Genomic DNA, 26640 nt, shown 5'->3' on the forward strand with positions numbered 1-26640 from the left:
GCAAAGTCGTTCTAAAAATCTAAGACAATGATTACAATTTGCACTGTATGACCGTCTTGACCGAGCATCAGCATTTAAATAACTTTTTCCAGCCAGGTGTTTGATCTGTTCTAGCTTTATAACTGTTGTATTATTTTCTTGCAATTTACGGCGAATGTCTTATGTACTTGAAGCTAACAATGAAATTAGATTTCTATGACATCCATATATGGGTTACATCTTTCCAAACTTAAATTATGTGTTGACTCCAGGTCGATGACAATGGATAAATTATTACTTGAGGAACTACATGTTTCTCTCGACATCCAGACTTCCAAAAACTTGCACAAGTCCAAATCTTATAGAAAACCGCTTTAACGAATATATGGATCAAAATCGAAAACTGGAGAATCAAATGAAAAGCCTTCGTGTTATAATTCGGAATATGTATCAAGATCTTACTGAACTACATGAAGAAAGGGATGAATTGGAAGTGTACAAAAAAACATCATGCCCACCGACCCCTTATTCAGGAAACTGTACTACATATGACAAACAACCACAATCTTGTAATAATGATAAAGTCCCTACTTGCAAAGTTATTATTAAAGATCTGTTCAAGAAGTATTCAAGACTCCAGAATAAATTTAAACTTAAATAAACTGAAGTAATGAAACTAAAATGCGAGAATGAACGACTTAGGGAACAAATTATGGAGAAAACTAGAAAATGAATAGCATGGGGCTCAATGAATGCCCTTGTCTTATTCCGCTCCCTGTTTCTATCAGTTTTGTAAGTTATCCATCTATTCTGACTTCCATTTTGTTGTTTTGGTAGATGTTTTCGATAGTTTTCATAATATTAAGGGGAGTTTCTCTATTATACAGAAGATGGATTACATCTTTGAATCTTACCTCGTCAAACGCTTTCTTTAGGTTAATCAGACACAGAAATGTTGGTCTATTGTACATGTATATATATATATATATATCTATATATCTATATAGAATGAACTATTAATGCATCACACTATTTAGTTACGGTGGTGTAAAAGGAGAGGTAAAAAACAAATACAGCAAGCCCGAAGAGCAGTAGAATGTTTAAAAAATAAAATATGGAGGAACAAACTCATTAGGATGAAAAGCAAGACAAGAATTTACAAAGCGACAATATTGGATAAAGGCACAATCTAAGAAAACATAAACAGGCAAAATTTCCTAATAAGAATATAGAAGAAGGTCAGATAAGGATTAAAAGCAGAAGATGCTTTAGTCAGTAACATTTTTGAGGTAACTCTTCCTGTATAAAATATCAATTGCTTGGGTTGCAATGTTTCTATTCGGCGTAGCGTCATATTTTAAATACAAATTTAACGATTAATCGTTAAGTATCAGGTAACTCAACGATTTACTCCAGTGTTATCATTTTGAAGTACAGGTTTGCATCTTTCTGTTCAAGAGATAAATATAAAGGTATAAATAAGGAGAATATATGATCCTTTATACTATAGAAGGCATTTTTAAATTAAAAATATCTAATTATCTAATTCAATTTTTGAGGAAGTATTTAATATTGAAATATTTGTCTTATATCATATAGTTTTAAATGAGTTTTTACGCTGTCGGGACACGTAAAGCTAAATAAAAAAAAATTTTTTTTACCTTAAGTTTAAAACTTCATTTTGTACAGCAGACATTTTCAGTTGTTTTAGTTATTTGTTTTTATTACATATTTATAACCTTATTGATTCTTTAATTTTTAAGTGAAAGTATGTGTTTATTAGGCATCTGCCTTTTTAAATATACAAAAAAGTTCAACGTTGTATTTCCATCTATTTATATTATAATTGCTTTCTTTAATTTTTTATATAAGAACGGATATCTTATTAATAATAATTACTTTCGACAAAATGAGCTACGATGACTTTTATATTATCTACTTAATTTGTCTTTATACAGGTTTTATTACTCCAAACGTGATGGGAGAATAATTGAACTACAATTAGCTTTAAGTTTCGCATATTTTCAGTGCTTAAAAATTTCATAACATAGAAGTATAATTCGTATAGGTAGATAGATAGCAAAAAGTCGTTATTAAAATTACTTTGTATAAATACACCTTTGAAGTATTTACAAATGGACATCACCAGGCAAAATTTTTAGGACTTATTATTATGGAACAAACATTAACTCGGACCACAGTCCCATCGCTGACTTTAATTTTCATTTTGGACTGTCAAAGAAATCAACCAATACATCAAAACCTGTTAGAACTAAGTGTCAGTGAGAGTATGGGAAGCGAACTTCCAAGTTTGTGCTAAAAAAATAGCCTGGTACTTAAAGTCGAACCAAATGAAATTTGTAAACGATTAAAAATGAACAGACGTTTGATAAGATCACGACTAAAAATTGTATAAGATTAAAATGAATGACAGAGTTTATGAAAGACTTATGCTACAGATCTTTTTCTTTAGCAGCGATAATACCGTACATTTAGTATTATCGCTGCTTTATCTAGTATACAAAGCATATTAAAATTCGAAGTTCAAGGAACTACAGTTTTATATAAACAAGAAACAATAACAGTCTTGTCTAAAATATATCATACTGCTTAAATTCCTAAAACTAGCTAAAATCAACCTTTTTTAAAATTGAAAAGACATGAAGTGTTAAACGTTGCGAAGATTTCGGATTCATTAACTTTGTATTTGTATCAAAATAACTTGTATCAAATAAATTTGAATCAAAATAACTAGAAAATGTGAAAATAAAAGTGGTCACGGGCAATTCGGTTTTATTAAATTTTTAGAGATTAAAAAAGCTCTTTTCGTTAAAATACTCGGTTCAAAAAGGGCTATGATCAGCGACAAGATGTAATAATATACTTCTTCGAGTATCGGCGTGCCGGCGATATTGTCAAATATGAACTTCTGATTACAAAAAATCTCAATTAATGTCAAATTAATTAGCAGATATATCTTATATACTAAAACGCTAAGCCCTTTTCTTGTACACCACTTTACTCAAAAACCATATTAGATAATTAAAATATTTTTTCGGAATATTATTAGTATTACATATGAGATTGTCAAAATATACTTTTGGTACAAAAATTCACTTCCGGTTTTGAGACGACCGGAAGTTAAAATTTACATTAAGTTTTAGACCCCACAATGTATATATGGATCGAAAGGTCTCGTCGAGACGAATCTAAATATGTATTTCCGGTTGCGATCCGACACCGGAAGTGACCCGAAACGCACATAAAACGTCAAGATAGAGCAAATCTGACACCGGATTCGTGATCAGCATACAAAATTAATTGCTAAATGATAACATTGTAACAAAAAACATTGTTTTCGACGAAATATTTCGTGATATTTAATACACTTTTTACTTGCATTATTATTGATGAATGTTATGTATATTCTTGCTTATATTGTTTGTATTGATCTCTTAATTTTTCTCGCAAAATAAAAATTTCATTTAAAAAACTCGATGTCGAGTTGGTCCGCTAGTACATTACTAACAATATATCGGCTAAACCATCTTACAGTTTCAAAAGAGGTCGCAGGAGTTGCACCTTGTAGGTAGTTGCTAACCTGCATCTAAACTAAGAACAGAATTAAAGTATTTAAACGTATTATTTAAAGTATTTAAACGAGTTTAAGTATTTAAACGCTAATATTAATAATCAAAAATACAACTAATCGAAATAACCGCCTGGTTCTTCATATTCCGTTTTCGTTAATAGGTCCAAATATGTTCCTTGAGACTTTTCTTTTAAATACTTCCAGGTTTTTTTGTGTTTTATAACGAAAAAATAGTATGAACTGGATTTGAAAGTATCGAATAATCATATTTATTAATGTATATATATATATATATATATATATATATATATATATATATATATATATATATATATATATATAAGAGTAAGAAAAAGTTGTGACTCGTTTGGAAAAAATATATAAATGTTTTGGATGGGTTGGAGTCAATAAAAGGGCTATTGGTTAACTATTTTTTATCTTGAGCTTTCAATTGTGTTTACAATTATTATCAAGAGCTGCTAAAAAATACAAAATATCTTACGAAGTTGAACTAGAAAGAAAAAATTTTTTGTTAACTCACCAAATAAAATTAGTTTCGTTAATAAAATCGCTGCTAACATATTTCAAAAAGAATTGTTATAAAAATGTTCTTATCTAATAAATGTTTCTCTGAAATTCTAATATAATTTTGAAAAAGTTTCTTAACACAAAAACAATTAAATTTATAAATAAGTTAGAATAGCGACCAATTACAATTAAGCTCCAATGTCATAAATGCCAACTTAAAATTTTTATTTTTGACAATTATATTGCCAAAAATAAAATTTTGTTTAAAAATTCTTTTTTGTTTAATAACAAAAAAGAAGAAGATTTATTCACCATTGATAGATGTCTCAAAAATGGAACAAATATATGGGAAATTAAATCAAAATGTGATATTTTACTGGTTTCATATATAAACTACAAAGAAATAATATAGTTATAAATTTTACTTAGATTTTGTATTTCTGATCTTTTGTTTAAATTATCACTTTTGGTAATACAAACCATTTCCAAAAAAGTCCTTTTGAATTTATTACTTTCACTACACATAATTTTAATGTTATCAAAATTCGTAAAATGGTCTTTATCGATTACAGGCTCTGCCAAAGCACAAGATTGTTTTTTAATTCTGCAATTACTTTCTTGAGAAATATTGCGATTTGAAAGATTTCGTCCAGTCTTACCAACATACTCAGCTTCACACTGAGTACAACTAATGCTGTATACTACATTTGTTTTATCTAATTTGTCTATAGGATACTTAGTTTTGGAATATAAAGATGAAATAGTTTTGATGTTCTTTGTTGCTATTTTTATATTGTCAATAACCTTTAGTGTTTGTATTAATTTAGGTGTTAATGATGGTATAAAAGGTAGTGACTGATAATAGATGTTATGATTGTTGGATACAATGTTCTGAGATTTAGCAAAGAATGGTGTTAAGGTATTTATATTAACAATATTAGAAAAAAGCATCCTATGTAGCATATCTGAAGGATAAGAGTTTTCAATTAAAATATTTTTTAACAATTGAAGGTCTTCTTGTAGATAATCTGGATGAGAAAGATTTAAAACACGTTCTTTTATTTCTGTTATAAGGTTCATTTTCATCTTATTTGGATGATGAGAGTAATAACTTATAAATCTATTACTACATATGGGTTATATGAACCATCTGGTTTTCAACATATTGTCTGTATTTCTTACAATTCTCATGTCAAGGAATGGTAAAGAATTATCTACCTTTTACCTTACCAATAATTTATTTTCTGTTGTAAAGCCTGACATTTCCTTGAGAAACATCCCGGGCTTGTCTTTAATCCCATGGGAAATCGTTTCAAATGATAATGGCCTCTATTCGTTGAAAATGCCGTGTATGGTCTTGAGTCTGATTCTAGTTGTATTTGGTAATATCCTTGGTACAAATCTAAATGCAAAAAATATGTTGCTCCAGATAAAGCGTTTAGAATTTCCTCTATTCCTAGTAGTGGAAATGTAGTATCGTTTTCTATTTGATTGTTTAATTGTCTTTAATCTATCACTACACTCCATTTTTTGTTTCCTTGGTCGTCACTCTTCTTTAGTACTATAAGTAGTGATGACGAGTAATCTGATACTGCATTTTCAATGATTCCATCTTTAAACATTTTGTCTACTTGGTTATGTATCTCTGTTTTCTGTCTGTGTGGCAACCTATACGGTTTTACGATTTTAACTCGATACACGAGTTAAAATTGCTAATTTTTACTTCTTTGTTATTTACGTTTATAAGATGATGTAAGAACTCTTCGCAAATTTCCTGTGGTATGACGACGTATTCTGCTGTCTCTGCTCTTATATTAAAATAATGTATCGTTTCTCATTTTGCCGGTAGAATTAAAAAGTTTTCCCCCATCGTTTCCACATGTACATCTAATGTTGTTCCTTTTACATATAATGATAATTGTAGGGTTTCGTAGTTATGTGAAAAACTTGTTATGCTTGCGAATTTATGTTGTACTGTAATGATTCCTTTTAAATCTTGCAATAGCTTTATGTTACACCATAGTGCTCCAATCGTAATCTTACTCCCTGATATTCCATTAAGTTTGATTTATTTTTTTATTTGTGCCTTCGTCGTTCTCTATATATTCGTTAAAAATTACACTAACTGCTGCTCCGGTGTCTATTAATAGTCGTATGTACTTTCCTTTGAAATATTCTGCAATACAATTTAATCTATTTATTTCGAAATGATTAGCTTCTATTCGAGGTATAACATAAAAAATCTACTTCGGCTACTTTATCTGTCCTTGCTCACTTTTTGCGCAATATGTTAATGCTGCGTTTCTTCTTTTTTGTTCTCTTTGATGCATTCATTGATTGTTACGACTGCCTCTTGGTGTTCTCCAATATCTTCTGTTTCTTTGGAAACGGTTTTGGTTATAAAACTGCTGTCTCCTATATACGTTTGCTCTTCTGTTTCGATCATCCCCATTTTCCTCTCTTCTTCTATCAAATTTGTTTTTATATGCGCATGTTATGTTTTTCTTTCCTTCCCTATATGTCTTGTTCATATGGTACACACTTGAAGTATCCGATCGCGCAAAAGCTTTTTCGTCCTTAGCAATCGTAATTGCCTTGCTAATGTAGTCACATCTTTTGCTTTTAGTATTGTCTTAAGTTTTTTCGTCTTTCAGTCTATTTTTAAATATGCTTATTACAATTTTTTCATTTACCTTTACCAACAAGGTTTCTGATTCGCTGTTGCCATCGGCTTGGTATTTGTTAGCTTCGTCAGAATACGCCGGTGACACCACATTTCAAATGCTTCCAGGGTTTTATTATTGGATTGTTTCAATGTCCAGGCCTCATAGAAAAGGGTGGAGAAAATATAACGTCGAAGCAATCTTATTCAGAGCATTATATTGATATTGTGATTACAGGAAAGTTTTCTCATTCTGTTAAAAGTTGATTCTGCAATTTCAATGTGGCATCTTATTTCGTTTGTTTGAAAAACCATAAGTGCTAATAAACATTTTTGTTTAAAATTATTCCAGCTACATTTTTTATTTAAAACATTTTTTTCTACGGCGTACAGATTCTTGGTAAATTGATTTTTCTGTTTCTTCCCCAACGAGGGTGGTTTTTAGGACACAGCCTTTATAATGGCTTTAGGTAAAAGTGGCAAACTTTTTTGCATATTATTTGAGGGTCCAAAATTGACCATCTTCTGCAAAATACAGCTTTATAATTATGACTTTTAGAGGTAAAATCTCTGACGACTGGACTATATTTGAATAACTCAAAATATTCGTAGAGTATGAATATTCTCTTGATATTGACGATATTTCATTTCTCGTTATATATCTGCTTGTAATGATCCTTAGCAGTAACAATGAATAAGTTCATCGACATAAAACATTTTTTTATTACTAAAACTCTTTTTATTTGAAAACGTATTTTGCATACTTTTAATATTTTTGAAAGTTCCTTTCATGTTCATAGTTGCGGATACAATATATACAATTTTTTATCCATTTTCTTTAACATAACAAGCCATGCAATCTTTAAAACTTTGCAATACATTTTACATGTCTGACTTCTCACTTCTTCTTGTCTCTTCTGTAATCGTATCTTTAAATTCGTGGATAATGATAGTTGATGTTTTTTAAGTGACTCCATGATTAATAGTGTAAATGATTCATATCTGGTGATCACGGGAGTTAGTCAACAAAAAATATTATTTTTCTGTCAGTTTCTAAATTTAAAAACCAATGGAAAATATATTAAAATAGTCGAACTAATTCAGGTATAATACTGTTTTAAAATAAATTTATCTCATTTCTAGTTATTATCCCTGGTATAACTAGAAATTAGATGGTTGTTGCTAGAAGATTACGTATCGGTCACACCAGATTTAGACATGATCACCTAATGAATTCTACACCTAAGCCAATCTGTCACTATTGCCAATCTCCACTAAGCGTTCTACACATCCTTGTGGACTGCCATCATTACAATAAACGACGCCAAGAACTGGGCATAAAGAGCGACATCACAGATATATTATCGAACCAGAGTCAAGTCATCACAGCTATCCAGTTCCTGAAGCTAGAAAACTTACTAAATAATATATAACTATAGTATATTATAATATGTAATTGTACCTTATATATAATTGTATCCACGGTGTCTCGTGCTAATGGCCGAAGATGTCACAAGCACGTTAAATTAAATAAAAAATAAATAAATAAATAAATAAATTTAAATAGTAGTGAAGACCAATTAGTCGGAATTATGGATTTACGGTTAGCTTTCATCTTTTTGTACCTACAGTTCATGTGTATCTATTTTGAGCAAGATTTGCCGTAATTCTATTTATTGTTGCTATTCACGTTTACCTATGCTAATTAAGAAATATGTACTTCATAAAAACTTTTATTTAAACTGGATCAAAACCGTTATGCCACTGATAAATCATTTTAATTTTAGATTGAATATTCGTTGTAAAATCCAAGATACTGTAATATACGCAGTATCAGATGATATTAGAGGAAACGACATTATTTTAAGTCATAATTAATGAGCTTTAAAAAATTAACAGATCATAAAAACAAATATAATATTTTATATATGTACTTAATGAGGTGCTAAATGCTACCAAGGTAGCGAAATTTTAAGTATCACATGTTTTTATGGGATTAAATCAAGGTTCTTTAGATTTTAAATGGCTTTTTTATTTAATTTATAATATTTCTATGCCTCTAACTCTAACGTAACTAAATAATAGTGTGTCTAAAGAATTAAAATAATTTAAATTTTAAAATGCTTCCGATTTAGTAGGCAAATGTGGATTTTCCATTTAGTGGTCGTATTTCCATAATAAGGAACTCAGCGAAATCAAAATATCGAAGAGGACCAAAAAAAATCAAATGGGGGATGTTACAAAATGAGAGAGAATGAGTATCTGAGGCAACAGTAATGGCAAAATTAAGGATAATTGAAACATAAAAGGAAGTCCTTATACTATTTGAATAAAACTAATAAAATCAGAGGTAAAGCAATTGGAAACAACTCGAAAAAGTGTGAATAAATAGACATGGGGATGGTCAAATCAAGTCCAAGAAGAAAGAAAACTGTATTAAAAGTAGCAACCAAATAAGTCTGGTACAAATCTTCAAAATTTAGTGACCAAAAAAGCTTCTTCAACACTGCGAAGCTTTTAAAAGTTTCGCAGTGTTGGTTTTGGTGAAAAATGTTACTGTTTACATCTTTCTTCGAACACTTATTTGATTTTAAGCATTTTCAGGAAAATGTATTGACCTGGATACTAGAAATTCAATTTTAAAGGGTGTTGGTGGGAACGCTACTCATTATACATTAAATCAGACAAAAGTTGAAGAGAAGAAAAATATCTTAACCACTAGTGCTTCTGGAACGATAAGTGTTTATTTTGAATCATTAAAATGGAAATATATATATATATATATATATATATATATATATATATATATATCCAAACCAATACTTTAAACTAATAATTTGACAGAAAACTCATTGAACTAAAAGAGACGGTACACTAATAGACCAAAATACCAAAGAAGACATTTGCTTAAACACTATAAAAAAATAAAGATAGAGAAGTATTGACAGCATTAGCGTAGAAGCAAGATGGTAAAATAATACTGTAAAATAAGAAATAACTAGCATACTACAAGAAAAATAAAGTAGATATCAAGAATTGAGGAAGATGTTAAGGAAAACTGGAAGGAAATGAGAAAAATATTACAGAATGTTCAGAAAATGAGTGCAGTAAAAACAATAGTACAGAGTGCAGTAAGTTACAGAAGAACTAAAGCTGAACTAAACTAATAAACTGAAGTTTATGGATTAAAGAAGAGAAGTCAAAAATAAAGATAAAAATAAATATAAGAGACTGGACGCAAAACTCAGACAGAAGACGAAGCTATGAGAAAAGTAGAAAATGTATCAAATTTGAAAACTAAACAGAGAAATGTGATACGTTTCATCTGCACAAGAAATTAAAAGAGATCGCTGGTAACAAACGGAAACAACTATCCTAAATTATAAAAGGCAAAGGGTCTGCAAAGTACCAGAAAGTTTGGAAAAACTACATTTCCGAATTATTTAAAGATGAAAGCATAACAGGTCCACCAATAACGGAGAGCGAAGTTACACGGAAAATACAAATGGCAAACAATTTAAAATCCCTAGGCATCGATGATGTGAATGTTGAAATACAAAAGTTACTGGGAGAAAACGAAATTAAAACAGTGTATGATTTCTTTCTCAGAATTGATTTTTATCACGATAACAATGAAGCACCGTATAATAAGTCTGATGGATCATGTTGTAAAGATACTACTACGGCTAATAAATTTTAGAATATACGGAAGATGGCTTAAAAACCTGAGAGAAATGTTTAACAGATCCTCTGCATTCCCTTTTCGAGCTGCCGTCAATAAAATTAGTATAGCCAATTTGATAGCCAATACACCATAATCGTACAGGGAAACGGAAGAAAAAAAAAAGAATATAATTAGAGAGAATTAGTACTACTCTTTTAGGATTTAGGAGTGGTTTGGGACGAGAGAGACCTGTTCAGTACTTGGGCACTGAACAAGGTCCCACATACAATAAAATTCTACAAATACACTATTCTATAACAGCTAGATTCGATGATAAATAGTTACGAATAATTATAAATCGATACTGGCATTAAGTGGCAATGATAAGAGTGGAACAAAAACTATCTTACTTACTTACTCCGTGGCGTTACAACCCTTCGTGGGTTTTAGCCGACTTGACAACATGCCTTCACTGTTTTCTGTCTCGAGCTACATCCATCCAATTCTCCACGCCTATAGTGCTTAGGTCTCCTGCTATATTATCTCGCCACCGGACACGAGGGCGTCCGCGTGGTCTCCTTCCAGTTGGGACTTCCTCCCATGCCAGTCTTACCGTTCGTTCGTCAGAATGTCTTCTGAGGTGTCCTGCCCATTGGAGTCTTCTGGACTTTATTTCTTTTATGATGTTGGCGTCTGGGTAAAGTTCTTCGAGCTCTTTGTTAGTTCTTATCCTATATTGTCCTGATGCTTCATCCAGCGCAGAGCCAAAGATCTTCCTTAGAATTTTTCTTTCCCAAACACATAGTCTCTCTTCGTTTGCTTTTGTTATCGTCCACGTTTCGCTTCTATACATCACAAGGGGTCGTATGATTGTTTTATAGACCTGTATTTTTGTACGTCTTGTTAGTTGTTTCGATTTTCGAAAATCGAAACAAAAACTATCGAATCATGTAAATATAAAAGGAGGAAAGAAACAAGTCTGTATACTCTCACCTTTACTATTCAACTTATATTAAGAAGAAATGGCGTAACCGTATCGTAACACATTAGATACACCGACAATACCTTAGAACGGGCTCACTGCAGAGAATACCTTTAAAAGCTAATAAACAAAATAACTTATGTTAATAAAACTAAATATATGATAGTTAACAACAAAATTATATATAGTATGATGGTGTTTGAGTCGGAAATGCAGTACTGGACAAAAACAAACTCTTGTATCTCGGTAGTAATATTAATGAAAGGTAGGGTCCTAACTGTATCTAGAAAATAAAAGTCGAATCAAATGGGCCCGAGCAATATTTATAAAAGTAAGAAAAGTCTTTTTCAGTCACGATCGTAGTATTGACCTTTGAGTTAGAGTAACTTAAAAATTAAAATGGAGATAAACGAACTGATGATAAACTTCTGCATGAATAACGAACTAAGAATAAACAACACATTTTTGGACCACAAAGACCAACATAAATGTACATTTAATAACACCCAAGGACAAAGATCTTTAGTAGATTATGTTATAACTAACAGAGCTATACATCCGTTAAAAGTAATCGATGTAAGATGCTTGAACTCAGCGACGATAGCCTAGTATTATGTAAAATAAAAATCATCCTGAAATATATACTTCCCACCCAAGAGAGCGGCGCCAACACAAACAAAAATCAAAGTCGAAGGACTAAATACAGAATCCACGGAATACTTATACAGAAAAAGAATATCAGAGAAGATCGCTGAGAATGAAAAAATCGATAACATCGGGAAAAGCTGGAAAACATTCAAAAATAACATAATTATCGCAGCAACAGAATCACTTGGAGAGAGGAAAGTTACGAACACTAACATATCAAAAAAGAATACATCATAGTTTAGAGAGGAAGTGAAAATAAAATGTGAAGAAAAGAAGAAAGCCTTTTAACGATACATAACACAACAAACACAACAGGCATATAAACACTATAAACGAATCAGAAATGAAACGAATACTTTATAAAAAATAAAAGGGAACACTGTCAGAGCTTCTCAAAACAGATGGAACACGACTTTTACGGAACACAGAAAGAAATATGGCGAATGATCAGAGGACAAAGAAAAAAAAATAAACGAACCAATAAAAATGAAACACATTCAGAAGGAAACATGAGTAAACTACTTTCGATCCCTATTTGCTAAAGGTGACGATAATAAACCACCAACACCAGAGGTGACGACAAACGAAGAAATAAATATTAAGAAGGAAGCATTGAGGAAATTAAAAAATAGAAAATTACATTACATTAAATTAAATTTTTAATAGAATATATATATATATATATATATATATATATATATATATATATATATATATATATATATATATATATATATATATATATATAATATTCTATTAAAAAAATATGTAAGTGCTACTTTTTACCACTTCTACATCAAATGTGACCAATTTACTGATAAAACAATGACATCAAAATCAATCTTATAAAAACACTTGGTTGAATAAAATATTTGTTCATTATTGAGACTTTTTATATGTATTTATTTAATATTTATATAATATTTTTATATTTTTTAGCAAATTCTAGCAAAAACTGGAGTGATATAGATTTTAATGAAAAATTTTTATGGGTCGATGCGCAACATATGCAAACAAGTTTCAAAGAAGCCATCATTAAGGGACTGCCTTTTCCAATATTGACTGTAGCAGAGTACTTTACTACAGGACAAGAAGGATTGGCATGGGGTAGGCAGTACAGATCTGCAGGATATTTTGCCATAATAATGCTTTGGTAAGTTAAAAATGCTAAAATATTTTTTCATCTCTGATCATTATTATAAGTGAAATATATTTAGCTTAAATATCTCTCTTTAAAACACTAATTGATATTTTCTAATTTTTATATTTGGCCTTATCCCTCTAATTTCTACAGGAATATAAAATCGTTTAAGATCATTTTTTTTTTTTTATTTCATTTAAGTATTTTATACAGGGTTGGCAACTCAAAAGAGTCTATACCGACATTTGGCAATATTCATTAAGATTTAATGTTATACAAATGAAGGAGAAATAGTACTATAAATATTGTTCATTAAGATTTAATGTTATACAAATGAAGGAGAAATAGTACTATAAATATTGTTTTTTACATAATCCCATACGAAGAAGACAAATATAGCAAAATCGGAGTAACTTGCTGGCTATTCAATAAAACCTCTTCGTTAAAAACCAAATATACTACCCCCATAAATGTTTGCTCATACAATTGGGTACATATCTGTTGGGTATGTGTTTAGTGGAAAACGTGACACAATAACTCTGTCATAAACACCAGCAAAATATAGACCGTAGGGGAGAGTTGTCCAAAATGGCGACGCTAGTGTATTTTTAGTGATTTACAAGAAGTGAATACTGTAATTAACATTGTTTAAAGTGCAATAGAGTAAGTGATTATTACTTTAACACTAAATAAGTTTTGGCAGACTTATTTTATTTATTACTTGGTCAAAATCTAAAACTATGAAAAAATGTAAATGTCCCCGTTTTTTTGTTATTTTTTTTTTATCTTTTTTAACATTTTAATTACAATAGTACACATTTTAAGTTTATGACAAATACGCATTACACTTGTGACAGGATAAAACATAGACACAAAACAATTTTAAAATAATTTTTTGTGAGTTTTTAAGTGTTACGTCTACAGAAATCGCACAGGAAATAGTCGTCTTCTTCATCTGCATTTGTACATGCCTCGTGGGCCCAACCAGAGCATCCTGAGTACTGAATCCACCCTTCTTTGTCCTTAGAAGCAGAGAAAATCTCACTGCAAAATATACAAGCCTCATCACTGCCCCCTTCTTCAGATGAGGAAGACTCGTTCTGGTTTTCGAACTTCATTTTCTTTAATGTGGGACCAACATCAGTTTTTGGAAGGTTTTCTTTATCGCTACTGTTACCAAATTTGTTCAGTTTTGTTTTATTCAGCATTTTAGACGTTTTAACAGTTTCTTTTTAGGTTCTTTTTTCATTTTTCTTCCTCTTTCTTTATCTTCTAGTTCTCTCTTGTAAGGTGACGACGTCAAAACTGCGGTTTTGCCGCGTCTTCTGTTATGTGTTGTATTTCTGATTCTTTCTTGTTCTTGGGGAGGTGGCATCAGACACCTTGGTGATATTATAGCAAAAGAAGTGGAAGACTGCTCCATGGATGATCCAGATTTGGAGCAATCATCTTGACCATCTTGTTCGGGCATGAACACTGACATTTGAAGAGTAGGACAGTTGTTAAATGTCGAAGAGAAGTTTGGTTGGTGATTTTGATCTAAGGGTCTCTCCGTTGTTTCAGCTTGTGCAAATAGGCTATTAGGAAACACGTCACGGTTAAAAGTATATATACCAGTTTTCTCAAAGCCCTTAACTGCTGTTTGAACTCAGGCTGCTCTTTGAAAAGCAGCACCGTAAAGTTTTGCGACTTGTGCAATTGTAACCGCTCGTCCGGGATGGTTGATCAACCACTTTCTGAGTTCTTGTTCATAGTAGGTATTAAGGGGAGCCATAAAAGAAACGTCCAGTGGCTGGAGGCGATGAGTCGTATGAGGAGGAAAGCAGAGTATAATAACATTATTTTCTTTCGCAATATTAATCAATTCGATGCTTTTTGAGTTCGCTCTGTGTCCATTCAACAGAAGTAAGACTGGCTTGTCTGGTTTTGGGTTTGAAAAAACCAATTTCTTGAACCAAACTAAAAAGCTTTCTGTTGTAATCCACCCTGTTTCATGGAAAAAAGCAAAGGATCCTGCTGAAGCATCATCCATCAATGCAGGATTTTCCCTACGTTAGTTTTTAAAAGATGTAACACTTTTTCATAAATTGATAATTTTTTTCAAGAACAGAGTTAATATGGAGTTAATATAAAAAAGTCATGAATGACTGATTTTGCCAGCGTAATATATATTTATTAATGTACCGCACTAGGTCTTGGCAAAAATTGAGGGTTTGTGGCACTGAAAGGATAGAGGGTTGACAAATGACAGATGTTTTCGTTGTTATCGTTCAAAGATGGTTTTTGGAATAAAAATTGAAAATCGCAAAATCCAGTGAACATAACCAAATCTTAAGATGGACTCTTTTTAGTGGCCAATTCTGTATAATATTTGATTATTAACAATACTAATAAAATAAAAAAAGTAGGCTAACTGCCACTTGAACTTTGGCCCTTCCGCGGTCAAATCTATAAATGATATCTCGATATTATTGAGATGCCATAGTTTGTAATGAAAAATTTTATTTTATTTGTATTTTCTAATTTTTATTTTTTATTTATCTTAAAGACCACTCATTAACCAAATAAAAGGTTGTGTCTAGAATAATTCACTCACTGAGGGCTTTTATTTAAACTTACCTTGAGTTTGAGTGACAATTATGTTTAGTTATGTTTATTTTACCTACGTGTATAATTTTATGAGAAATGATAGGTAGTCAAATAGAATATATTACGATTTACTACAAAAAACACATAGGAATAAATTAATAAACAGTATATTTCAATGATGGTAAGTGTAAATGCAGATCGTTTTAAAAATATTTTTACTAGACCTTCTATAAAAGTTTTTGCTCGACTTCGTAAAAATAGTAATATCCAGTCCAAAAGTTGTTAAATCTAGAAGTGTGCTACTCTAAAATTTAAATCAATTACCAATAATTCATACATTTAATAACACCCGTGGACAAAGATCTATGATAGATTATGCTATAACCAACAGAGATATATATCCATCAAAAATAATCGACGTAAGATGCGTCAACTCAGCAGATGTAGATAGCGACCATAGCCTAGTATTATGTAAAATAAGAATCCTCCTGAAATACTTCACATCCAAGAGAGCGGCGCCAACACAAATAAAAATCAAAGTCGAAGCACTAAATACTGAATCCAGGGAATACTTATACAGGAAAAGAATATCAGAGAAGATCGCTGAGAATGAAATATTAGATGCGAAAAAAATGTGAAGAAAAAAAGAACGCCTTTTAACAATACAGAACACAACAAATACAACAGGCATACAATATAAAAGACAAAATGCAATTTTACAACAGCAAATTTACTAAGATGTAAATTTGAGCTGGAAGGTCAGATACAAGAACAAGAGATGAAATTTAAATATCTAGGCATCACATTATCTAGCTACGAAAAGCTCGAAACTTAAGTGGAAGAGCAAGTAAATAGAGTAAAAAGAGCCGCGGGCTGCCTGAATGAAACAATATGGAGAAATAAAAATATCGGGAAGGAAATGAAAGGCAGAATTTACAAAACAGTCATCAGACCAATAATGATATACGCCGCAGAAACAAGATCTGAAACAGAGAGGACAAAAAGGATAGATTAGTAAAGACGGCAAGAGACGGTTCTCCAATAGAAAGACGATCAGCAGGAAGACCACGAAAACTATGGAACGACATCTTACTGGAGGCACATTAAAAAACAGATGGAGTTGTGGCTATATAAAAAGAAGAATAAAAAGAAATAGGCGAACAAAAAAACGTGTCCAGAAACAATTCTCTAAATTATTGTCATCTCTGCGAACCACGTGATCAAAGAACTGTTTCGTTTTATTGCTAAGTTGGTTAAAAATGGAAATGGTTATCCGATGAGCTATCACAGGTATAAACAGCGTCGTCTTCGTCTTCATCACCACATTTCAAGGGCATCAATTTTTTGACGTTTTTTTTCGTGAAGAGTCCAGGTTTCCATTCCGTATAGAAATATTAAGAATACAAGTGCCTTTACCAATCTCATCTTTATTTTTTTAACGATCGATCTGTCTTTTCAAACTTTCGTTAGGCGGCTCATCGCATTTTTTCCACACACCATCACACAGCCTTCAAAAGTACAGTAGGTACTCAAGTGACAGATTTTCTGCTGGAGTTTTTTTATTTTTATATAAATCGCTAGAATAGTTTCACCTACTTCAGATGTGGTTAAAAAGACGACTACTACGAATAAACTGGGTCGACAGGGTTAGAACTGAGAAGATGCTTAGACGCGAAACAACACAACTGGTCAATACAATAAAGAGACGGAGGCTAGATTACTTCGGTTACGTTATGAGACATCCTGAAAAATATAAACTTTTACATCTGATCATTCAGGAAAAGATCCAAGGTAAAAGTGATCCTGGTAGACGAAGAACATCATGGCTGAAAAATCTAAGAAAATGGTATGGAAAATCGACTACATTATTATTTAGAGCTGCTGTTAATAAAGTCACGATAGCGAACATGGTAACCAACATGATATCCAATAATCGATAAAGGTCATGGAACTAAAAGAAGAAGTTTCGCCAGGTTTCCAATATTTGGTCAATATCGGTTTTTAGATAGAAATCGTTTGAAGTTTAAACTGTCTGGTAAGGAGTATGACCTTTTAAACTCTAGTTTCATTTCGACACCCATGTTCTTCCATTTCTCTGCATATTTGGGAGATCTGCTTTGTCTTTCCGGCGTTGCCTTCATATTCGTTTCGATAACGCTCTGCATTCATCGTTTATCCTAAATCTAGTTTGATGTTCTTTTCTGTGTTGTATTACAATACAAGTGTCATTAGTTATCCACGGTTTGTGGAAACGGGTGTCTTTGCAGTCTCGATCATTTTGTTTTTAAGATAGGTCAAAGTGTTTTCAGAATCACTATCTACTTTATCTAAAGAAAGAAAAGGAGGTTAAGAAAACAACCTATAAAATCACATACATATAAAATTAGAGTTTGATGTTAATACTTAGATTAAATTAAATGTAAGTCCTTAGTATTTCGTGATAGTATCAAGAATTTTTTTTCATTTACAATGGAATTATTAACGATAGAGTTTTATTGTCATGATAGGATGTGATTATTTTATGTTATCGAATGAACTATCTTCAAATAGAATCGTCCTAGGTAAAATAGTAAATAAGTCCAATAATAGTAAATAGTAATAGAAAATAGTCTAATAATAAAAATATTTCAAAGTAATACTCTTTAAAATGTATAAGTCTGAATTGTTAATATAAATAAGGCAGAGTGTTGAATGAAATTACTGTTATTCCCATTACTCCGTTGTGTTGGCTGTGCATAAGTTTGAAAATTAATAACTTTTTTTTCAAAAATTTAGATTGCAAAATCTTTTTGCAAATACTACTTAATCAAGTATGCTAAATATAGCATAGAATATACTATGTATACTGTTTTTTTATATCTTAAAGACTTTCTGGGTAAATTTTGAAAGTTGTGTATGGCTCCTAAATACCTAAAAAAATTATTCAAAAAACATTGATTTTTCACTCTTTTTAAATCGTTTTTGCTAATTTTGCCATAATAGTTATTTTTTAAATTAACAATGAATTTTGTTCCATAGGAAATTTAATTGTAAATGTTTTTTTCTGACAATTTTTTTTCTAAAATGTTAGCTGCCGAGATATAGCAACAAAAGTGATAAAAAACATTGAATTTTTCTCATTTTTTTTTCTTTCACAAATGGTTAATTAAAAATATTAGCCCACTTTTTAAAGTGTACGCATAGTTAAAATATCATTACTAATACTATTTCAAAGCGATTAAAGCCAAAAACTAGGATTATATACGATTTAACTAACTCAAAACAGATACCGCCTGGTCTAAAAGCCAAAAAGTATGTATTTAAAAAACACCTTCACATATCAAAAAAAAAATGAATACCTAATTTAATAGTTCTCCACCATAAAATAATTTATTAGTTAATTAAATATTGTATGTTTATATAGTCAGGTACACTTTGTTTTTTTTTTGGTATTAAATATCTAATTACCATATTTAAAACGACTTATATCCATTTAATTCTTATCAAGGTCACTTTTTTCTAGGACTTCGTTTGTGACATGGGTGTTGATGAACCTTATGTTAATAGTGGTACCTCGGTACGGAGCACTTCTAATGACCTTGTGCGGGTTCCTTCTTCTGTCGACGGTGTGTGGGTACTTTGGAATGTTACCAGAGCCTCCTCTCGTTATATACATTGACGGAACCAAATTGAATTTTTCCTTTGGATGGTGTTATTGGTTGGTGCTAATTGCAGGTTATATATTATTACTCTAAATAGATATAGTATGTTATAATTATTCTATTGATTATTTACTGTAAAAATGAACTACAGCTTTAAAGAGGTTTTATTATTTAATATGGTTATTGGACCCCTAAATATGACAAAACCGCGGAGTGCTACCATTTAAAGGGCCGCATTTTTAAACAAAGGGCGAATTAGTCCCTATGTACTACGGTGCATTTGGGTGAATTCTATGCACTTTTCGTACGTATACATCTACAGAAAAGTTGTTCAAATTACAACTAATATCAAAAAATGACCTTTTAAAGTCAAAAATTTTTTTTTTCAGAAAAACATTTTCAAAAAACAAAGCAAAAATACGATAACACGCGATTTTTCATTTTTGCCCCATAACTTTTTTCACGTGGGTATAAATATAGGCATCGCTACACAGACAAAAACTTCTGTCCTTTCCCTTCAAAATTACGTTTAGCAAAAGTTCTTAAAATTTATAGTATCCGAGATACGATTTTTAAAAATTCGCTGCTCACACGATTTTTGGGCCATTTTCCCTATTTGTTCGCAAACTTTTTCTATAACTTTTTGTACGCAATTTTAGGTATATATAATGGTACATTTAATAGAAAGAAAGGTCATCTACCTTTAAAATAGTCTATTGTTGAAGGTTCTATGACTAATGTTAAGCAAGATACGATTTTTAAAACTTTTTTACTTTTATCGATTTTTTCTTAATTTTTCGGCTATTTTTTAAATTTCCCATTATAACTTTTGTTCTATACATTTGGGTATATGCATTATTAAATACTAAATAAAGCGGCTTTCCTTTACTTTAAAATATTCTAGGACTAACGTAACCAAGATATGGTTCGTCAAAGTGTGATTTGTATATACCTAATAATGTACACGGAAAGAAGTTATATCTAGAAATTTAAAAATTATCCGCAAAATTTAGTAAAAATCGTTGCAAGCATCACATTTTGACGAAACGTGTCTTGGTTAGCGTTGGTCCTAGAGTATTTTGCAACAGAATATTTTAAAGTACAGAAAATAAACTTTGGTTTTTATTTGTAATGCATATACCTGAATGTACAAGAAATAAGTTTTAATGAGAAATTTAAAAAATAGCCATAAAAGTTAGCAAAATCTTTAGAAGTAGAAACTTTGAAGAACCATATCTTCCTTAAAAATAGTCCTAGAACCTTTTATAAAATGTATCTATAAAGGTAATTGAATTTTATTTCTATTAAATGTAAAAAGGCGTATACTTCAAATTACGTAAAAAAATATATGAACAATATTTGCGAAAAAAAAAAAGAAAAAATGATGTGAGCGGCAAACTTTGAAAAATCTTATCTCAAACACTATAAATCCTAACGACTTATGCAAAACGGCATTTTAAAGAGAAAGGATAGAAGTTTGTTTCTGTAAATTATTGTCTCCACTTATATTTCTGAAAAAAAGTTATGGGGCAAAAAACAAAAATCACGTTTTTTTTTTGTTTTTACTTCGTTTTTTGAATATATTTTTATCAACAAAAATTATTTTTGACTTTAAAAGATGATATTTCAATAGGAAATTTAATTTGAACAACTTTTCTGTCGATGTGTATGTAAGAAAAGTGCATAGAATGCACCCAAATGCACATAGTACATAGACACTAATTCACCCCGTTCTAAGAATCGCACCCCTTTTTTCATGTTTGGGGGTCCTTTGACCATATGAAATAAAAAAAACCCTTTATCGTTGCAGTTCCTTCTAGCCCTCTTATTTTGGACATCATCAGTAGAGTATAATAATGAGTACAACCGTTGATTGAATATCCGAATTCAGATATTCATTCAACGGTGCCTATAACTAGTATACGTATGGGTAATGGCCGCTCTATTTTTAAGCCACATGGCCTAGAATCCCGAAGAAAATATCTTACAAAAGTATATAGTAAAATCTTTTTTCTAAATAACATTTTATGAATCATATCACATAATTAAAGTTGTCCCTAAATATTTTTTAACTTTGTAATAAGTCAGTAAAATCATTCAATGTTTTTCTTCTTTTACAACATTACGTTATAATAAACACATCATTTTTATTTTAATACTTTAGCCTGATTAAATTTGGGCACCCAGAAAGTGTAGGCGCGGTACGATGCTTTCAGATGCATCGGTAGCAATCGACTAGCGCATAGCAGACTTGGTGGTTTCATAAGTAATCTCCTTTTTAGACATACAAATATGTCCAATTTTGGCGTGATACATCCTTTGGTAGATTTTGTGCAGCTGCATAAAGTTGACGTGTGTGAAAAAATGACGAATATGGAGAAAAACATTTCTCGCTATCTCTTTAAATCTCATTCTTTGAGAATTATACGGCAAAGAAAACAAGATAAAAACAGGATAAATATTATGGGACTAATGCTCCTTTAGAATACACTGTCAACTTTAGTTGCACCGGAAAATGTAAAAAAATTCCATGAAATGGATTTAGCTGATCGTAAAGTAAAGGTGAGTGAATTGATAGAGGCCACTCAAATTAGTAAAAAGCACAATACATAGTTATATTTGAAACGAAGTTTTGAATATAAAAATTATCCTGCCCATGGGTGCCGTGTTTGCTGACCATTAATTGAAAACATGATTGTGTCACCACTTCTTAGCAGCAGTGTTTGTACCTTATGAAGCGACTTTTGGCGTCGATTGGTAACCGTTGGCGAAAACAAGATCCACCATTACACACCACAGAACAAATACATGGTGGTGGACTGCAGCCAGCAAAACTCCTCCGAAGTGGACAGAAGTGACTCAACGAATCGAGAAGGTTATGGCCACTGTATGGTGGGATTGCAAAAGCATAAGTTTTAATTGAATATATTAAAAAAAGTAAAACTATCTGCATTAGTGGAGAAATTAAAGTAGGAACTCGTTAGAGACGGTCCCGTATGCAGAAGAATAAAGTGTTGTTTACCCAACACTATGCATCGGCTCATAAGAACCTTATGACAATGGCAACAATTCATGAGTTGGACTTTGAATTGCTTTCTCATCTGGCTTATTCTTCTGATTTGACACTCTCCTATTAACATACGTTTCCAAATCTGAACATGTGACTTATAAATAAATAATTAAGCTCGAACTAAGAGATAATTAATGAAACAACCACCTATTTCTTCGGAAATTTGGAGTTCCAAATTCGTATTAAGGATCGTAAATGAAGTATTAAGGAAATTAAAACTTGGAAAATCACCAGGAGAGGACAGAATACCGAACGAACTTCTAAAGTACGGAGGACCAGATCTGAACAAACAACTATTAAAACTAATCCAAAAAATAATAGAACAAAACAGAATTCCTCAAGAATGGAGATCAAGCATTCTAATACTTCTCTCGAAAAGGGAGACAAATCGGACCCAGAAAATTACAGAGAAATTAATATATTAAATACAACACTAAAATTAACAACCAAAGTGATAACAAATAAACTGAATGAAATTATAACACTAGCAGAAGAAAAACAAGGTTTTAGGTCGGGAAGATCATGCACCAACGCTATATTTATAATGAGGCAAGTGCGAGAGAAATCATTAGAATACAACAAACCGGCATATCTATGTTTCGTGGACCTTACGAAGACATTTGATCGGCTGAAATTAAAAGACTTTATCCTTTTACTGTACGCAAAAGAGATAACTCTAGGAATAATCAAAACTATCGAAAATATCTACTAAAATAACACAATCACAGTAAAAGTAGAAGAAGAACTAACCGACAATATTGAAGCTGGCAATGGGATAAGACAGGAAGATTCCCTGAGTTTTTTATTGTTCAACCTGATTATGGATGAAATAATAAAAAAAGTAAGAACTAAAAAAGGATACTAAATGGGAGAAAAACAACTTAATATAATCTGCTATACAGACGACGCAATACTACTTTCTGAAATTGAAGATGATTTACAACGTATGCTGCACCAATTTAATATAACCGCCAGAAAATTTAATATGTTAATTTCCCCAAAAAAGACAAAATGCATGGTTACAACAGCAAATTTACTAAGATGCAAATTGAAGCAGAAAGGTCAGATAATAGAACAAGTGATGGAGTTTAAATATCTAGGCATCACATTATCTAGCTACGGAAAGCTCGAAACTGAAGTGGAAGATCAAGTGAATAGAGAAAACAGAGCTACAGGCTGCCTAAATGAAACAATATGGAGAAATAAAAATATCGGGAAAGAAACGAAAGGCAGAATTTACAAAACAAACATCAAAACAATAGTGACATACGTGGCAGAAACAAGACCTGAGACAGAGAGGGCAAAAAGGATGTTAGAAACAGCAGAGATGAAAACACTTAGAAAAATTAATGGTAAGACACTATGGGACAGAGCTAGAAGTACAGATATAGGACAAAATGTGGAGAACATCAAGAACTCGGTAAGAGTAAGAAATAGAAGAGTATAATTAAACGATCACATAAGCCGGATGACAACAAATAGAGTAGTAAAGACGGCAAGAGTCGGTTCCCCAATAGAAAGACGATTAGTAGGAAGACCACGAAAACGATGGAACGACAACTTACTGGAGGCACATTGAAAAACAGAGTCATGTCTATATAAAAAGAAGAAGAAAAAAGAAGAATCGTATTATTCGGATGGCATGAAAAAGTTAGAAAGTCGCTGCAATCGTTGTATTGAGCTTAAAGGAGACTATACGGATTAAGATTTAATAATAAGAGATTTTCTGGAATAACACGTTTTTCATTTCAAAGGAGGTTATACCAGATCACCTTACAGGTGATCAGGAGTACATGAAAGACTAAACTATATTTTTTGTCTGTAGTTGTAAAACAAAATGGCAAGTACATAACAATTAATAGTGTCAGTAATATTTTTAAAATTAGTTTCAGAAGAAGTTAGAATTAAAAAAGTGAGTAAACAGAAAGCAGAAAAAAGACGTTTTACTCATAATTTTTCTAAATATGCATATAAATTTCATATACCTATTGATTTATTATTTTTAATCAGTTTTTTCCAACTTGCACAAACAACACCGTGTTTTTACCTCAGATGCATTTATAACAAAAAATTCCTTTTAAGAAATCAACTACTATTTACTGATTCTTCTTTAGGTGCCCTGTTCTAATAAAGGTTGGTGATTACTGTAAACTCCTGTGTATTTTTCTATAAGTGACTGGAATTCAACGCCTATCCATTCTGTGATGTTTTTATTCACGTTATTTGTCGTCTATCAAGAATTTATCTGCCCTCAATTTATTCGTCCATTATCAATTGTAAGAAGTGAAAGGTATATCTTATACCTAAAGAAGTGTCCAAAATAAGCTGTTTTTTGCTTGTATAATGTCTAAAAGTTCTTGATCCATGCCCATTTGCCTTAGAACTTCTTCGTTTTTGACGTAGTCCCTCATGGAATATTTAGCTAGTGGTGAAATAACGAAATTTAAAAGCTTTTAGTCTTCGCATTGTACTAATTGTCAATGTCTTTGATTCCAGGCCATACAGCAAAATTTTATATACATATATACGTACATACATTTCACCATGCACTATCTAAGCTTAACCATTATAACAATTTGCAATAAACAACGCCGCCAACGGTAGTATTCTTAGGAAAGAGTCTCTGACGTTGTATCCTGCTTTTTATATTTTGATCTGGATCTATTATATTATATATATAATTCTTTCTACCTTGTTAATTGAATTCCCGTTAATATATATATTAAGAAATGAGAAACCAGAAATATAATAAGAAAGCCTGGAATATGATCTTACCACAGGTAGAATGTAACAGGAATCTCAACAAAAATGCTTTAAATTAATGACCGATGTATTTAATGCAATCCTCAACTTGGATACTTCTAGAGGATCTGGAATGTAGTATAAATAATAATGATTCCTAAACCAGTCAAAAAATTTGATAAAGTCACCTTATATCGGCCGATTAGTCTGCTTTCAATCATCTCAAAATATTTGAGAAAATATACGTAACAAAGCTGAAATCTATAGCAAAAATTATGGACTTAATTTCAGACTATCAATTTGGGTTTCGAAGCAAGCATGGTACATCAAGATCGAGTACACAAAATTGTAAACAAGATTCATGACCTCGAACAAAAACGATACTGTCCTGCTGTTTTCAATAATATGTCACAGGCGTTCGACAAGGTGTGGCACACAGGACTTTGCTATATATAAAGAAATTATTTTCATACCCTTATTTCCTTTTACTAATATATTACCTAACCAATAGATGCGTCCTTGTCAGAAAAAAACAATGAATATTCTTCCTTGAATTCCATCGAAACAAGAGTATATACTAGTGATCTCGCTACTACCCCACTGGTTACAGTAGCCACGTTTGCTGACGATACAACTGTTTTATTCTCACATCAAAACACCGAAAGCGAATGAACTAAAATCCACCCATGTAATATTCATACTCCGTAAAGAGACTTGTCCATCAATATAAATAAACAACAATAATTTACCTCAAGCTAAATATGTAAAATACTTCGAATCTACCTAAATAAGAGACTAACGTGGCGTTAACATATATATTCACAAAACGCAAGCAGTTAGCTAAGCCGTCTGTACTGAATCATTAGCAGAAATTCAAAGTTATCACTAGAGAATAAACTAATGGCATACTAAGCCGTTTCAAAAACCAATTTGGGCCTATGGCATCCAGCTCTGGGCAGTCACCTCTAACAGTCATATAAATATAATACAGAGCATGGAACCAATGTTAATGAAGGAGAAAACCAACTTCAGATCAAACCTATTATGCATAGACCACATTAACACACTTAGTTATTCAACTCTCCACTTCATTCATATTCATATGTTTTGTGGACTTCAAAAAACAAAACTAAAGACAAAAAAAAAACGGATAACAAAAAGAATTAAAGATTAGTCTAGAAATAAACATCAAGAAACCCAAAGAAATGCGATTTGGCACCAGAAACAATCAACCTATTGAAAGCAACAACCAAGCACTTGAGACAGTGACGTAATTTGTATATCTGGGCAGCATAATTGACTGTAATAGTGCTACAGAGGGTAATGTGCACGAAAGAATTAATAAGGCTCGTAGTGCGTACAATATGTATATGGAAAGCCAGGATTTCCCAACTAAAACGAA

The 26640-nt window shown here is 31.4% G+C and overlaps 1 protein-coding gene across 3 annotated transcripts in view; it reads left to right on the forward strand.

Moving 5' to 3' along the window:
• LOC140443526 (dual oxidase maturation factor 1-like) overlaps window positions 1-26640 on the forward strand; it is a 297352-nt gene that overhangs the window by 254812 nt on the left and 15900 nt on the right. For all 3 annotated transcript variants that reach the window (XM_072534840.1, XM_072534839.1, XM_072534841.1), the window contains exons 5-6: window positions 12995-13208; window positions 19288-19499. In XM_072534840.1, the coding sequence (XP_072390941.1) occupies window positions 12995-13208; window positions 19288-19499 (426 nt within the window). The remainder of the gene's footprint in view (window positions 1-12994; window positions 13209-19287; window positions 19500-26640) is intronic.

This window comes from Diabrotica undecimpunctata, chromosome 6, assembly GCF_040954645.1.
Source record: "Diabrotica undecimpunctata isolate CICGRU chromosome 6, icDiaUnde3, whole genome shotgun sequence".
Taxonomy (NCBI): Eukaryota; Metazoa; Arthropoda; class Insecta; order Coleoptera; family Chrysomelidae; genus Diabrotica; species Diabrotica undecimpunctata.